The sequence below is a fragment of the Vicugna pacos genome, chromosome 13 (genome assembly GCF_048564905.1).
Source record: "Vicugna pacos chromosome 13, VicPac4, whole genome shotgun sequence".
Taxonomy (NCBI): Eukaryota; Metazoa; Chordata; class Mammalia; order Artiodactyla; family Camelidae; genus Vicugna; species Vicugna pacos.
This window is the reverse complement of record NC_132999.1, coordinates 19,613,032-19,630,772: the sequence shown is the minus strand read 5'-3', so window position 1 is coordinate 19,630,772 and position 17,741 is coordinate 19,613,032. Positions and strand designations below refer to the sequence as shown.

Here is a 17,741-nt window from a genome sequence, read left to right as displayed (position 1 = left end):
CCAGTAAGCTCAGCTCATGTCATTTTGCTAGTAATGTGTTATGCAAAACTTTTGCTTTTTCAGAGCCTTTTGAATTTTGGAATTACACTTAAGGTTTTGTTGATCTGCATTATGTTTGGGTGTTAGCTCCTAACAGGAATGTTTCTCATACGCGTCAAGCAACCATGTAATAAAGGCTTAGGAGACAGTGGGGTTAGTAGCGCCATAACTGGTATCACACTGCCTGGGTTCAAATTCCAACCTTGCCAAGTGACTTCGGGTAAGTTATTTAATTTCCCAGGGTCTTGGTTTTTCATCTTTGGAGCTGCAGTAATTTTCTTATGAAGATTAAATAAGGTATGTGCGTGAGGTACAATGTGCATTGCATTAGGCACTCAATAAAATATGCTTCTGTTTCCTCACCTGTGTAATGGACATAATAGTGTCCATCACAAAGGTACTTTATGAGACTTAAATAAGCATACAGATGTAACATCTAGTGTTTGCCCCACAGTAAGCATTTAATAAATAGTAGCCAATATCATTATCACCATTACAGTCTACACCTTTCCTGTCAGCAGAGTCATTTTTAGGAAAGTAAAGGACAATAAACACCTGTTGAATGAATGAGCACTGCATTGAGAAATTACAACCATTCATAATTAAAATTTGCCAGACTAATTCCATCTCAATCCTTCCCAAGTATGTTTGCTTCCCTTCCCCCTCCCTCCCTGCTCTGTCCTCCCACAGCGCCAGCGCCTTGATCTTCCTTCATTTGCACAGCACTTGATGAACTTGGTGCTTGTGTTCCTCACCACAGCCGTGCAGGTTTGTTAGGCTGTCTGGGAAGCTGTCCCAGATGCTGACAAACCTTTGGCAGTAGGATAGAAATGAAAAAGGGAAATTTTGGCTGACATCTCCAAGTCTTGACTCCTTACTCATCTGGAGAGAGTTCCAGAGCTATCTTTAAAGTTTTAGGATAAATGATGAGGCTGCTGGGGTTTTGGTTTTTTTTTTTTAAGCCTCTAACAATACATTTCTTGGATTCTCATTTTTTTTTAGTTTGTTATATGTTAACCTCTTGTGATTGGCCAGTATTAGTGGGTTTGGTAAAGTCGTAAGTCTGCAGAGATGTTGTAAATGGAGGCAGTGTCTGCAGGAGTGGGTGCTAGCCAGGCAGAGACCAGTGGGAGGATGTGTGTGCTTGTGTGCCGCAGTCTGGACTGGTGTCTTGGCACGGCTGTCACACTTCCTGGCACGTAAGAACTAGATCCTCTCTTAAGGCCACACATACTTGGCAAGCCCTATTACATTACTCTTTCGAGGGGGTGCTTGGGTATTGAAGGTGATAGATAATATTGGGTAGGTACCAGTTGGACAGGGACATGAGAGAATATGGAAAGAATCCTTTTGAAAGAGCTTTATTACATTAGATGGTAGTGTCTGTAAACAATTAGGGCATTCACGGAGTGCAGGATTTAAATGAGAAACACAACTTTGTCAGATTATACCAGTCGGATAAAATGGCATGGGCTCCGGAAATCTATAATTAAATGTATTTTTGAAAATGAAAAATACAGTGTAACATCTGGTTTATTTCACTACAGAAGTGCCTGGGTATTGCTTACATATGTTTGATTGACTTTGGCTGATATTTGGATTTCTCTGTGTAAAATAACTCTTGATTAAATTTTTCTGCTTGACTCTATTTGTGTTGTAAACAGATTATTCACACACACACACACACACATTCTTATAGAAAATGGCTGTCTTATTTAGAAAAGCTAATGTTCGTTTTCTTTTCCTTGCAGCGGATATTCAACTCCTTTGTTTACACTGAGAAAATCTCCAACGGAGAAAGTGAGGTACAGCAGGTAAGAGGCTACTTAGTGCTTGACATTATGTGTCTTGTTTTTGGACGTGGCTTCATTACTTTTCCCAGTCTCTGCATGAGGTTGTCTGTGGTTCTTTATATATGATTTCATGTACATCTTAAGCAAGATGGTGACAACCTCCCACTTCAAGTACTTATAAGCAGTTGAAGTTACGGTTATATATGGGTGGTTTTCTGCCATTTGTGTTATACTTGGAAAATATTATCTGTTTCCTTTTTATTGTTTTGGAAATTCCTAAATTACTCAAATTTTAAAATATTAAAAATGATTTCATCTGACATGGGAAAAAGTGCCCAGGCTTTGGACTCGGACAAACCCCGGGTCAAATTCTGGCTTTCCTGCCTACTCCATGGCCCCCAGTAAGCAGTTTTAGCCTTTTGAGCTATAGTGTAAACTATACGTTAGCCTCTGAGCTAAATCAGGTGAACATAATATCTGCCTAATGGGGTTGTGAGAATTAAATGAAGTAATGTCAGAATAACTGAAGGGAAATCCTTCAGTGGACGATTCTGGCCTAGAAGCAGCTGAGTGGATGTTGGTTGCTTTTGTTCTTTACTTTTCTTTCCTCTTCTTGTGTTCTTCCACTGCCTCTTTCCTCCCATCTCCTTTTAATGCTCTGTGGGGTCAAGAAGTTCTGAGGCCAGATTCTATTTGCTTTATTTATAGCTGGCTTCAGATGGACTGACTGCTTCCTAAATTAAAACATAGTGTGGGTGACCTTGGTCATAAATAATGCATCTGTGCTTGAAAAGAAGAGTGGTAAAGAGGATTCTGGGTTTTAATTTCAGCGAATCCACCAACTTCATTACACTGTGTGACCGTCAACTGGTAATTTGAAGCTAGGTTGGAAACTTAAGTGAAAAACGGCCCAAGCTAAAAACCAGAATGTAGCAGAGTGCTTCCACAGAATAGAAAGAGAACTATAGGAAAATACATAATAATCAAAACTTTCTGAGGTTTGCCGCCTTTATTTTATTCATGGAAAACAGCTTGACTTGATGGGAACTTCAGAAGTGCTATACAAGAGGGAAAAGTTTTGCAACTGTCATTGAAGTAAAGTTATTTATAGGATATTTATTTATAATAAATTACTGTGGTTTCTTGAAGTTCAGCATTTCCTGTTTATAGACATTAAAGATTTTTTATTGGTTTCTGCAGGTTAAATTTAGAGGACACAGCCATTATATAGGAACCCTTTTTCTTAGCTTTAGATATTTTGAAAAATGAGTGACCTGAAATTGTAGTGAATATGGTTTGCTGTATCAAGTCTTATCTTCATAATTCCAGTCTTATTTTTATTCTAGCAAAGTGGAAAGTGCTTTAGGGTCATGGAATTCAAAAGGGTTTTTTTTATAGGGAAAGTTTTCTACACATTCAAGAAAACTTTTTGGGAGACCAAAGGCCATTTGATAACACTTTAAAGAAGCTGATCCAGGGGTATCAGTTTGCCTCTTTCCTTGAAGTAACAGATACAAGTTGTTCCTTCAGCTCTCTTTAAACATGAAAGTTGTTTTGTTTTCTTGATCTGATGTCATTGCTTTACTTACCTCGCTGCGAACAAGTCTGGAAGCCTTCCAAGACAATTTTTAAAAATTACAGCAGCTGATGGAGCACTTACAGAACACTGGTGATTTCAATATATTATTACATTGATTTTTCCATGTAACCTTGAAGGAAAGACACTGTCCTTATTACAGATGAGTTAAGTGAAACTCCAAAAGGTAGAACAAGTCAGCTATAGTCTAATGGCTAATAAGAGAGAGAGTTTCAAAAATAAGTTTGACACTAAGTTATATTACCTGTGTTTTTATTTCAATGGAGTTTATTTTTTTAGCTGATATTTTCATACAAAACAGGAGTCTGCTGAACTGTCTTTAGCTGAATTAAGTGAAATGAAGGAGAATCACCACCTTGTCATTCCTACATCTCCTCTTTGATTGGCAAAAAGTTCTCTCTTCTCCTGACCCACAAGTTACTTTTAACTTTCCTCTAGTCTATTGAGTCTGTCCTCTGGAAGAAGCCTGAACAAACTAGATCTTATGCCTTTTTTGCATCCAGTCTTTGGAGATACGTTATCATTCTGCTATCATTTATAAAAGTTTGTATTTCCATATTTACAGGATATTCTGCTCTCACTTCAGTATCATGGTACTCTTGTGACTTGAATTGGACAGGAGTTATCCCCCTTCTAAAGTGAGAAAACAGAGACTCCTGGTGTCTCCTCGTCTTCTTGACTTGATTAATAACTGCCCAGGACCTCTGGGCCCTGTGATCCTGGACGGTGCCCAGGATGAAATCTTGAGGGCAGTGCTTACTTCTTCTGTTCCCTCTTCTAGAAAACAGCCCCCATCACAGTCGCTCACACTTTCATACGTTATCTCCCTGAAACTTCAGAATAACTCTGTAAGGTCAGGGGAGTTACTATTACTAACCAAGTTCTGAAAGATCAAGGGTCCTAGCTAATAAGTAAGCTGGCTTTTTTTAAATTATGGAACGCATCAAACATGTAAAGAGCAGAATAAAGAAATTCTATATTAAAATGAGCATCTCAGCCTACTACCCATCTAAAGAAATACAGCATTACAGTACTTAGAAAGCCCTATTTTGACCGTCCCAGGTGGTATCTCCCTCCCTCGCCCAGAAAGAATTCTATCCTGGTTTTTCGTTAGCCATTCCTTTGCTTGTGTGTGTGTGTGTATTTGAGAGATACATATATGTATATATGCATATATACGCATATATATCAATATCCCTCAATTCATTATTTAGCTTAGATGGGGAGAGGGACTGTTGACCTCAGGTTAGGAATCCCTCTCTAGAGTAGAATTACTGGGTATCAGAGTGTTCAACGTGACTAGACAATGCCAAACTGCTTCCACAGTGGTTGCCATGGGTTACTTTCCTACAGACAGTGTAGAAATGTGCTGCTCTGGACCATCTTCAGTACTTGGTATTGCTGAGTTGTAATCTTTTGCTAATGGGGTGCCTGAAATTGTATCTAATGAGTTTGTTTTACTCTGATTACTAATGAGGTTGAAATGACTTTGTATATATTTATGGTACATTTTGTGTGTATGTGTGTGTTTTGTTGTTGTTGTCAAATATCCGCTAACATCTTTTGTCCATTTTTTAAACTGGGTTGTCTGTTTATATGAGAAGTTTAAATATTCAGTGCATGTTCTTGATGAGCTCTGTCCAAGAGAGCTTCCTGTGATAATGGAGATGTTCCGTACCGGTTGGCACTAATCAAGCAGCTGTGAGCCACATGTGGCCACTGAGCACTTCAAATGAAGCCAGGGCTATTGAGTAATTAGATTTTAAATTTTATTTAATTTTAACTGATTTTAATTAAAATAGCCACATATGGCCAGTGGTTACCATTTTAGATTCCCCTGTAGGTTTATGTTTCATAAATGTGTTTTCCCAATGTGTGGCTTCTTTTCATTTTCTTTATGACATCATCACTTAAGAAACTGAAGTTTTGATTTTAACAGAGTTAGTTTTTTCAGACAGCACTTTGCCCTTTGGTTCTGATTATTTTGCATTGTTAAATTCTTTTCTGACCCAAAGATATAACGATGTTCTCCTATATTGTCTTGTAAAACTTTTGCCTTTCTCATTGAACAAATTAATGTTGATTTTGGTATATGTGAAGTAGGTATTCATGTACCTTGCTGCTTTCACTCAGCTACTTTTCCCCTGTCACATATTCATTTCCAAGTGTTCCTGCACCATCTGTTGAACAGTTTGTCTTTTTTAAATCTGTTTTCCATCATTAGTCAATTTCCCACGTATGTGTGAGTTTCGTTTGGTTCCGTTGATGTATCTGTCGTGGTGCCAGCACTATATATTTAGAAGGGTAGCACCATCCCCTTTATTTTCTTGAGAGCATCTGTTGCTCTTTGCCGTTACGTAAGAATTTTGGACCCTTTGTTCTTATGTGTGAATTTTAGAATTAGCTTGTCCAATTAAAAACCCTATTGGGATTTTAATTGGCATTATGATAAATCTGTCGATCAATTTGGGAGGGTCTCTTTATTAACGTGATATATTTCTTCATTTACTTAGAAATTCTACAATGTCTTTTAGCATAGTTTTAGAATTTTGTTCACAAAAGACTTGAATATTCGTGCATGTCGGATTTGTTTCTAGATTTTTTTTGTTTATATTATAATTAAAATTTGTATTTTTCTGTTGCAATTGAGTTTCACATATTTATTTTACATCCAGTTATCTTCTTAAGCTATCATATTCTAATAACGTACCTGTAGATTCCTTTGGTTGTCTATGTAGATAATCATATATGCCAATTAAATTTGATTCCCTCATTCTCATTCTTAGACATTTTATTTCTTTTCTGTGTCCTGCTGCACTGACCTCTGGAAAAGTATTGTGCCAGTATGGTAATAGTGGCTACTTATGATACATGTTATTTTTATTGTTTAGTTTTAGGTGTATTCCAATTCTCATTGTCATTTCTTCTTTGATCTGTAAGTTGTTTAAAACTATCTTCTAAAATTTCCAATTATCTGTAGAGTTTTTCTAGTTTTCTGGCTGTCTCCTCTGTATTCTCCTGTTATACTGAGAGCATAGCTCTTTGGGTTCCAATTTTATGCAGTGTCTCCTATCAGATTTCCCATCTTGGCCAAGCCCTGAGGTTTATCTCTCAGCTTTGGTGATCTGTGCTGTCATCGAAGTGGATGCTCAAGATCTCCAGATGATGCCCAATTCATAGGGTGACATCAGGGTCTCGCACTGGCTTACTTCCCAGATCTCTGGCTCTGACCTGTTCGGGGGACTCAGTCCCCCTAGAGGTCGTTTCCACTTTCATCCAGGACACTAACCTCTTAGCAATTATAGGAGCAGTTACAACTGCTTGTAAGATTTGTTTGATAAACCAAAAACAGATTAGTTATTCAAAGGAGAATATTGACCTATGTCTTCTTAATTATAGCTCACAGTCTTTAGCTGGAAGGGAACCGTTTCTTTATGTGTGTTTTTGTATATTTCGTAGTATCTGGAATACTGACTTGTGTTTTCTATCCATCATTTCTCCTTTGGGGTAATGAAAACTAGAACCCTTGGGTTCTTGCCCTTTCCTTTTACTAATCAAATCTTATTCAGAGTTGGATCTAACTTATGTATACTATATAATTTGGCAGTAAATCTAACATGTTAATATCCTTCTGGTTAGGGGAGCAAAGTAATTAAAACTAATAAAAAAACATTTTGTGATTTTTGACTCTTGCCACAAAACTCTCTATGGTATAGACTTATCCTTGTATAGACCTTTTCCTCATTATTTCTTTTAAATTAACCTTCAGAGTGTGGTTCTAAATTGCCTAACAATGTGTTTTTAATCTTTAATTAGTTCAGTATATTGTAGCTTCGCTGCCAAGAAAAACTATGACAACAGCCTTGGGAAAATAAAAAATCCCATGCACATATTCTCGTGTGGAGCACCTCCCATAGGCTCCATTTTTTAATACTTTAAGAAATTAAGTTGTGTGATCACATAAGGGCATTATCTGAATTGAACCTGCATCAAGAAACATAAATTTTGATCAGGTGCCCTGGGAGATAGCAAAGTATGATCTATAAAACACAAAGCAGTGAAGGAAAAACAAAAGGAGAAAAAGCTTCTTGGGGCCTCGATTGGATGACCAAAGGAATCAGAGCTACCTTGGCCACATTGCAAGAGTTTGCTCTCATTTTTCTCAAGTGCTCTAGTGATTTATGTTAACCATTTATTCAATGAAATGGCAAGCATATTGTCATAGTTAATTCAGTGTTTCATACACTACTGACTGTTGGCAGAGGCTGATTTTAGAAGATGTCGGAACTCTTGAGATGGGCGGGTTGGTAGGAGAACTGGATACCTAGAGAGGAGACGTACCTGACTTGGGCCAAAGGCGTTCCTCCAGTGGTCTCCCCCTCTGCAAGGGGATGCATTTTTGTTTGTCAGGATGACGTCCTTCAGCATGGAAATATGCTGTTCTATCTTAAATACACAAATTAAAAGCCCTTCCCTTGACACCACCTCCTCCTTCAACTACTGTCCTGTTTCTTTCTTCCCCTTTGAGGCACAGTTCATCGCAAGAGGTGTCTATACTCACCAGTTCTCCCATCGAGGGTCCTCATTGTATTTCACTAACATTGTACTTAACGATTAATCCCTTCTGTCTCCCTTCATAAACTTTCCAAACATTGACCTTCAGAATGCTACAGTTGCCTCCTTGCTGTTTCTTGGCACATTCCTGCCTTAGGGCCTTTGTACTCATTCTGTTCTAACATGTATCCCCATGGCCCTCGCTTCCTTCAAATCTTTCCTCAAATATCGTGTTCTGAAAGAGGTAACCACCATAGTTATAACTGCAGCCCACACTGCCCTTCCAAACTCCTGATTTTCCTTTATTTTTTCTTTTTCCTTTATCACTTGTCACTTTTTGGTTTTAGAGTACTGGCTTTACAAAATTAGTTGGGAAATATTCCCTATTTCTTTACTTTCTGGAGGAAAGTAAGATATTAGTCCTTCCTTCGATGTTTGGTAGAATTCACCAGAGCAGCACCATCTGGTCCTGGAGTTTTCTTTGTGGGCAGGATTTTGATCATCCCATTTCTTTCATTGCTATGGTATTGGGGGTTTTCTGGGGATTTTGATTTTTCTTTTGTTTTTTTTCTTTCCTTTTTTCTCCTTCAGATTTTCTGTTTTGATAAATTAATTTTTCCCCCTAGAAATTTGTCCCTTTCATCTAAGTTGTCACATTTATTGGCATAAAGGTATTAATAATTTTATTAACCTTTTAATATTTTTAGAAAGACAGTAGAGAACAATCAATACAATGAAATGCTGGTTCTTTGAGAAAGCTCAGTATAATGGATAAACTGGGCAACAGAGAAAGTGAAAATAAATGGGAAAAGAAATTAATAATCAATTTTTTTAAACTCAAACTTGGCTTTCTTTTTTTTTTTTCTTGTTTGTTTCTTTTTTCACGGACTTATGCTCTTTGTTATTTCTTTCCTTGTATTTTAGGTTAATTTTGCTCTTTTTCTTTCTTCTTAAATTGGAACTCTAGGTCATTGGATTTTAGCCCTTTCTTTCAAATAGAAAAATTTCAAGCTAACAACTTTCCTCTGAGCATGGCTTTAGTTACACCCCACAAAGTTGGACATGATATATTTTTATTATCATTCAGGTTTTAAATATTTCCTGATTTCCCTTGTGATTTCGTCTTTGACCCATGGATGACTTTGAAGTATCTTGTCCAACTTGCAAAACATTTGGGGTCTTCTTAGATATCTTATTGTTAATGATTTCTGATTTAATTCCATTGTAGTCAGAGAACATACACTGTATGATTTCAATCCTTCTTAATTTATTGAAAGTGCGATTTTATGACCCATATATGATCTGTCTTGGTGAATATACCATGTGAACTTGTAGAGAATGTGTGTTATGCAGTTGTTGGTTGATATGTTCTTTGTATACCCATGAGGTTAAGCTGGTTGATAGTTCAGATCATTTATTTTGGGGCTGATTTTTATTTTGTCTAATTTTATCATTTGCTGAGGAGAGTATTAATACCTTCATGTATAATGAACTGTACATTTTCCCCTTTAATTTTGTGCATTTTTACCTCATGTATTTTGAGGCTTTACTACTGGGGACGTATGCATTTAAGATTGTTAGGTCTTCCTAATGAGTTATTAATTGTAACATTTTGAAGTGTCATTCTTCATCTCTGGTGATCATGCTCTTTCCTTGAAGTCTATTTTACCTGATATTAACATAGTCACTCCAGCCTTTGTATCTTACTATTTTTGCGTGGTGTTTCTTCTCACAGCATTTACTTTCGATGTCTCTGTTGCTAAAAGTGTGTATCTTGTAGCCAGAATATAGTTGAGGGGTTTTGTGTTGGTTTTTGTTTTGGAGTTTTTGTTTTTGTTTCTGTATGTGTGTATGTATTTATTTGCTATTCTGACGATTTCTTTTAATTGAGACTATTTCATCAATTAATATTTAGTTTGATTGTTGGATTTGGGTCAACCATTTTATTATTTGTTTTCCATTCCCCCCCCTCCTTTTTTATTAGTACCTCCTTTCCCCACTTTGGATTTTTGAATTTTACCTTTTTAGCTGTATTTCTTTACATATTTTAAGTGTATACTTTAGAAATTACAGTGTACATCCTTAACTTGTTATAGTCTATTTAAAGTTACTATTCTATCTCCTCATGTAAAATCTAGAACCTTCACAAACTTATAGGTTTGTTTTTCCCACTACTATCATTTATGCTACAGCCATCATATCTATTACATCTACAAATATTACAAACTACACCAGAGAGTGTTATTTCTTTGGCTTTAAACTGTCATATGAATTTAATAAGTAAAGGAAAGAAAAGAAAAATCTAATATACTTAGCATTCCCAGTGCTCTTAATTTTTTGGTAAGGTTAAAACTGATATTGAGTCTAAAGAATTTCTTTAATATTTGCTTATAGTACAGACTTCCTGGTGACAAATTCTATTAGTTTTTCATGATATTTTGTATCCAGAAAATGTCTCTATTTTCTCTTAAAAGATTTTTCTGCTTGAGACAGTTTTTTATCTCTTAGTACTTTAATGCAGTGGACTCCATGGTTTCTGTTGAGAAGTCAGTGAACATTTTTGTTACTCTGTATGCATTGTCATCCCCCCACCTCCACCCTATAGCTGCTTTCAAGATTTTTCTCTGTATATTTGGTTTGCCGCAATTTGGCTACAGATGTCTATGAAGACATAGAAGTCTTCATATTTATCCTGCTTGTTTCTTGTTGAGCTTTCTGAATTTGTAAATTTATGTCTTTCATCAAATTTGCAGACTTTTGACCATTATTTCTTCAAATGGTTTTTTCCACTACATTCTGAGCTCTCTTTCTGGGATTCTATACATATGCTGAACCTTGATATTTTACTACAATTTCCCAAGATATCTCCTTGTCTTGACTTTTTCTCTTAATTTTTCTCTGTTTAACCTTCAGATCAGATAATTTTTTTTGATTTTTAACTTCACTTCTATTATCTCCATTCTGCTGTTGACCTCTCCAGGTGTAATTTAAAATTTTCAAGTGTTGTATTTTTAAGCTCTAGGATTTACATTTGTTTCTTTTTAATAGACTTTTCTTTTTTTTTTTTTACGAAGATTTTTCTCCTTTCATTCACTGCAAGCATATTTTCCTTTGAATCCTTGAGCATAGTTATAATAGTTCTTTAGAATCCCTTTTGCTGATTCTAACATCTGCGAATGTTTGAAGTTAATCTCTGTGATTGTCTCTTTTTCTTGAGAATTGGTTATACTTTTTTTTTCTGTGTCAGAAAATTTGGTTTGTATCCTAGAGATTATGATAAACTCTGGATTCTGTTATATTCCTATGAAAGAGTGTTGATTTTTTTTTGCTTTTTGTTTTAGTGGACAGTTAACTTGGACATAAACTGCTGATTTGTCTTTTTGTCAACAGTTCAAATCCTAGCTCAGTTTTTTATCCTTTAGACGCATTTTACCTCATACATGATCCAAGAATTTTTTCTGCCTCCAAAGGTATTTCAAAACACTCCAGCATTCTGTTGCAAGTCTGGTTTTCCTTAATTATTTTAATGAATTATTATTTGATACTGACAGTTCTGCCTGAAAGATCTCAAGTTTAAGGTTTCATTTCACCAAGTACCATTTACTGGGATATAGTAAAGGAGAAGCTTATTGGTTTTAAAAGAAATTTATGCTGAGCAGGTGCTAATACTCCAGATTGTTATTTTGTATGAGTATGAAATCAAGGCCCCAGTCATGAGGAATTCGGACCAATTTGTTCAAAGCAATAGATTAGGATCCATCTGAAAAGCACGATACAGATTTTGCACAAAGTTATATCCTTTTCTTCATAGGACAAGAAAGACACTCTGTAGCAGAGCAATTTACATGTGGCCTACAAACATGAAAGAGCTCTTTCTTCAAAGAGATTATGCATAGAGAATCAATTTTAAAGAGAAAACACTTTATATGCTAAAATGTAAATAACCAGTCCTAACTGGCATGATCTTTAAGAATTTTAAAGCAGAGACCATAGGTATAAGATCAGAAAGGCTAGAAAACTTTTCTTTTTTTCTTTTTCTCTCTCTCTTTTTTTTTTCTTTTTTCTTTCTTTCTTTCTTTTTTTTTTTGACAGCCCTTTTGTAACTCAGAATGGAGAAGTAAAGAACGTCATCTTTCGATTTGAAAAACTTGAGCTTCAAGCAGGACTCTATTGTTTATTATTTTGTTTGCTTTTTTGGCATGCTATTTAACTTTTTCAGTGTCTACACCAGTTTTACCTGTAAAATGGGAATAACAGTCTATCTTGCAAGATCGTTTAAAAGATTATGTGGTTGGTTCAGAGTAGGCTTTCAGTGTTTTTTGTGTTGTGCTTTCAGAATACAAAAGGATGGTAGAGTGTGGCTGTAGAGTATACTGGGGAGGAGATTTGCTAGTCTTTGTTTGCTGTTTAATCCTCTTAGGTAAGATCCAGAAGGAAAAATGTGTAAACTTTAGAAGGAGAGTTTCCAAGAGAGAATGACCACAGAAAGACCTCGGGAAGGGCGAGTGGGAGCTGTAAATAAAAGCCATGCTAGTTGAGAATTGTGAGACTGGGCATGGGATCTGTGTTGGCTTTGCGTTTGTATTACATGTTTATTCCTGCTCCCAGAAACTCTCCACTGCAGAACAGTTTGGTTATGTTGTTGAACTGTGCACTGGACCAAGGGAGAAAAGGGACAATGGTTAGACAAGAAAAGGAGGTATTGAAGGGCTGAACACTTGGGAATCTTTGAATCTTTGAATTCTGGTTCCCTGTGCCTGGTACTAGGTAGGCATTTAGTAAATATTTGTTGGGATTAAAAAAAAGAAAAAACAATGATTGGAGATACTCTTGCCCCTCAGCATTTATATTTCCAGAATCTAGGTTTGTTTCGAAGTTGCCTTGCCAAGTGTAATCTAGTGTGGCGGTAGCCTGAAGGCTCTCATTTTGTTTACAGTTACCTAGTGAAATATGTTGAAGGCTCAGACTTGTTCAGACTAGAGGAATCCTGGAGGCGGTATGGGTTCCCTGCTTTCCTTGCCCCCAGTCTTTCCCCCACCTTTCCACGGGGGATTTGTTTAGGCTGAGTCCTGGTTTAGTTCACCCCCTCACCCAAACCTATACTTGACTCTGTGTTTATTGTAAGTATTTATTAAATGTTTGTTGAATGAGTGAACAAAAAGCACTAAATCTGGAGGAAGGCAAAAGAAATATTGAGGTGTATTGAAGCCACCCGGATGGGGAATTTATAATGAATCAACCGAGGAGCAGAGCAAACAGATGACTGTTCTCTCAAACCAGAGCCCCAGCAAGTTGAGCTGGTTAGTGTTTAGGTTTCCTTGATTGGAAATCAATCTAGGTCTGTTTCAGCTCTTACTGTTCTTGGTCTGATTCTCCAAAAGAGAAGTTATTTTTTTATCCTCTTCTTGGGCTAACTGTCGAATCCCTAGATGCCTTGTTAATAAGATGGAATGGTGGGCTGTCATTTTGGAAAAATAGTACGAGAGGGGATGCAATAGTTGTGATATTTATGTGGTTCTCTTTGTCTTTCCTTAATGTTCCCATGTATATTTTCTCATTTTCATCCTCTTAATGACATTATAAAAAAGTGCACATATTGTTATCCCATGTTCCATGAGAAAAACGTATCTCAGAGAGGTTCAAGTCTTCAGAGAACTCATAAAGTGGCAGAGGCAGAATTTTTAATCCTAGTTTTGTGCTTTCCTTGTTAAAATTATATTGACTATGATAATAATCGGCATTATTTATTGAATATATATTACTAATCAAGAACTGCCCTTAAGTCTTTTCTCAGATCCACGTGGCTTGTTCCCTTCCATCCTTTCAGTCCTGACTCACTGTTACCTCTCAGAGAGGCCCTCCTGGACCACCCACTTATAAATGTTACTAATTGTACCCACCTATATTTCTTAACACTTTCTTGCTTTATTTATCTCCTTACAATTTATCACCTAGGGCTTACATATGCATTGTTTCATGGTATATATTTTAAAACATAAGCTCTATGAGGACAGAGATTTTGGTCTGTTTCAGTCCTAGATATGCCCTCAGTACCATGAAAAAGTACCTGAACGTAGTAGATGGTAGGTACTCAGTAATTATTTGCTGTATGAATTAATAATCCTCAAAGCAGCTCTACAAGTTTTACTAACAAGGAAAATTACACCAAAGAAATATCTTGTCCAAGATTATCCAACTGAGACAAACTCAATTTGGAATTCAAGTAATTGAGATTCAACACTCCAATATACATTCTCAAATTTCATTTCCTAAGGTATGAGGGAGGTACTGCAGAGGCTGTTGCAGAACATAAGGGGCCAGGTTCTGTCCTTTGCCTCCCCATCCCGTCCTCTAGCAATTTACCTTACATATCTGATGTATTGAAGTTTAGTTATGAGGTTTTTTGTTTTGCTTGAACTGTCTATCACTTTCAACAGATTTTCAAATCATTACACTACATCGTGCTGCTTTCCAAAAACAATCACGCAAGGTTGAATTTAATTTGTTTTAAAAGAAATAGAAAAATACTGTGATTAGTTTACTCCTTAAACTTTGGAAGAGGTAAGAAATTACTAAATACTGTAGATGTTTTTGAGCAGAAAGAAAATTGTGGTGTTTGTTAGCTCTTCTCAAAAATTCAAGTTGAGGGAACCTAAACTCCTGCTGGTGGGGACATTGTCAGAATGACTCACTGTAGTACTTTATAGACATTGGGGAATGAATGGGTAAACTGGAGTATGAGCTCTTTAAGAGGGAGATTCTGAGCGCACCTCTGGTAAGTGGTAGACAGTTGAATTCAGCAAACACTTGTTGAGGACTTACTGTATACTTGGCCTTGTAGGAAGAGAAACAGAGAGCTTATCCCAAGGACATAGTTAAGTCACAGGAAATACGTGTTCATATATTTGGTATATCTTGCTAGTCTCTTGCAGGTGATAGCCCAAAGGAGAGAAATGCCGTCTTTAGGCATTTGTGAGAGGCGGTCTAAATGGACTGTGAATGCCATCAAGTGGGGCAGGATTATTAGTTACGTTCAAATTATGTATGCTTTTCTAGAATTTTAGTAAGTGGAGGAAGGGTACAAGAACTAGTATGTACCTAGGTTGTGTTGCATTTTGGAAAAGGTGATTTATATCACCTGATAGTTCATGGTCAGTTCACAAGTGCTGCTTCACCCAAGTTTTCATTAAATTTTTGCCACAACCCTGTGATACAAATATGTTCTCTTTTCCCTGTTTTAGGGCTGAGGAAATTGAGACCCAAAGATACTAAGTAATGATTCTCCAAATCATTCTTGAATTAGGTGATAGCAGCAAAAATTTATCAATGTGCTCTAACTCTAAAATCCATGTTCTTAACCACTATACTGTGTTCCCTTTCATACTTCTTCCACTGCTGATTCTTTTCTATGTTTTCAACTTTTTTAAGAGGAAGGCAGTTTATTCTCTCCTGGGAGTATTACACATTAACCAAAGTAAGATAAATAATACGTCTAAACATTGTAAGTACTGTGATGAAAACTCAGCTGCTAAATGAGGGAAAGATGGAGTTTAACTGCTCAGTTGACATGGGCCAAACAATGGTGGGGGTGCCTTCTGCCTTTTAGCTCTAATAAATCACGAGGATATAACTTGTGCGTGATGAGGAAGAGCATTCTATTCCTAATGGACCATCCTGCAGGAACATAAACAAGATATAAAAATAAATGAAGTCCTTGATTTATTTAAAGAGAAGACACCTTTGTCTTTGCCGCAGTTCATCATTATTCCATTATTAACACAACCTTAAGGCAGTTGCTTCTAATTTGTGTCATTGTGGAACTTCTATAGACTCTTGATTTTTTTGTTTTGTTTTGCTGGGGTTTTGTTGTGGGGGGGGTAAATAGTACCCCCGAAAAAGAACTTTTAGCTAATTGAGTGAATGAAAAATTGCAGCTGTTGGGCTAGTAGGATTTAGTTATAAGACAAGTGAGCTTTCTTTCTGTTGCCCATGAGTAGAAGTTGGTAACTCTTTGGAATTCTTCGTGTAGAGTTGTGGACGGTAAAGCTTTTGTTAGTGCAGTTTCCATGGAGAATGTAACAAATCTTTTAGCTGCCTCAGAACTCCCAGATTCTCTCTCAGTATGAAGCTTTGACGGTGATCAGGGATACTGGGGGACCTGCTCAGCCAGCTTCTTGGGGGGGAAAAACCCAAGGTGGGCAAAGAGAGAGAAAACAGCTTGACAGATACCATCTCACTATGTAAGAAATAGCAATTTGGAATTTGAAGTATTGAACTATTTTCTTTATAGATTCAGGAAAATATATATGCAGCATGTGCTCTGTGTCCTTGTATATATTTGCAAGTTAAAATATGTATGCATGCATGAAAGCTTTAATTCCTGTACTAAATATAGACCAGCTGACTTCAGGGGTACATATTGTACATTAGCCAATGTATGCCTGGTGTTGAGATAAACTGAGATAATCCTGCTCACACACACACACACACACACACTCACGCGCGCACACACACACACACACACACACACACACAGTCCTCCTGTATACCTACACATTTTACTACAAAGTATATCAGTTGCTTATGTATATGAATTGTGTCTATGCATACACTTACAGTATTTACAACAGAGTTTATTTTTTACATTTGTATATACACACTCCTACCAATGAGAGAAAAATGGAATTTTCTGTATCTCCCACCACAACCACACACTAATATTTAAGACTTGACAATTATGATTACAAGTTTTTTTGTGTTGTTAGTTTGGCAAAAACCCAGAAAAATCTATTTCTTTGTTCCCTTAATTCCCACACTTTGTGTTCCAGCTGTGTGTAAAGGAACACATGAATGGGCTGATACTGTTTCTCCATCAGCAAAGGCAGGGGAGAGAGCGATGTTGCAAGTAGGCACAGCTGCAGAGAACAGTCTGCAGCCAGGAGAGCGGCTGGCCAGGCCTTTGGGGCAGAGCAGGAAAAGACATGTAAGCCATGATGTGCATCTCGCCCTGCTGCAGCTTTTCACATAACTCTGCAGTCCATATGTGTGCACATGCCTTCTTTCAGTGAAGCAGACCCTCGAAAAGTATGAGCCTGGGCTTTTGAATCAAATGCTCAAAGCTTCTTTTAAGTAGAAGGGTATAGATTGAGTCTAAGTGCTTATTCTAAAAGCCAGGAAGACTTCATCATGAGAAATGAACATTCCACTAAAAATGGAAATAATTAAGTTCATGGTACATACATTTCCAGTATCTCGAGGTTAGCTAGTACTGGAAAATGCTGAAGAGAAGATGGCAGCCAACACCGCTTCAAATCCTCTCCACCTCCCCCTAGTTCCATCCTCCACCTGAAACTGCTGCTTCTACTGAAAAAAATAAAATAAGCTCAAATCATCTACACTGACAGAATGCATAAACGGAAACTCAGAGTGTATTCTCAAACCTGGCAAGCAACTTCAGAGCAGGGACTGACTTATCCCTAATATGTTCCTTGGTGCAATAGGAAATGCTTGTGATCATGATGCAGAGGAATTAATTGCTGCTAATATCAAGAACTCCTGAACTGGCTAAACACTTTGAAAATCTGGATCCATGAAATAACATGTGGTATGATAAACTCGGAAACTTACCAACAACTACAGCTTTTTTTTTCTTTTTTAAACTTTAGAAGATTCTGGGCAGGTAGGGATCATGCTGAAATAGCTGCTTACGGGCCTTCTCTCTGGTTATTCCTTAAGCACTCTCTCGTCCTTCTAAATGC

General features: G+C 36.9%; 1 protein-coding gene across 2 annotated transcripts in view; it reads left to right on the top strand.

The window, feature by feature from the left end:
- The window catches only part of CACHD1 (cache domain containing 1), a 197,533-nt gene that overhangs the window by 76,114 nt on the left and 103,678 nt on the right, over positions 1-17,741 (top strand). For both annotated transcript variants that reach the window (XM_072974300.1, XM_031684370.2), the window contains exon 2: positions 1,791-1,853. In XM_072974300.1, coding sequence (XP_072830401.1) covers positions 1,791-1,853 — 63 coding nt within the window. The remainder of the gene's footprint in view (positions 1-1,790; positions 1,854-17,741) is intronic.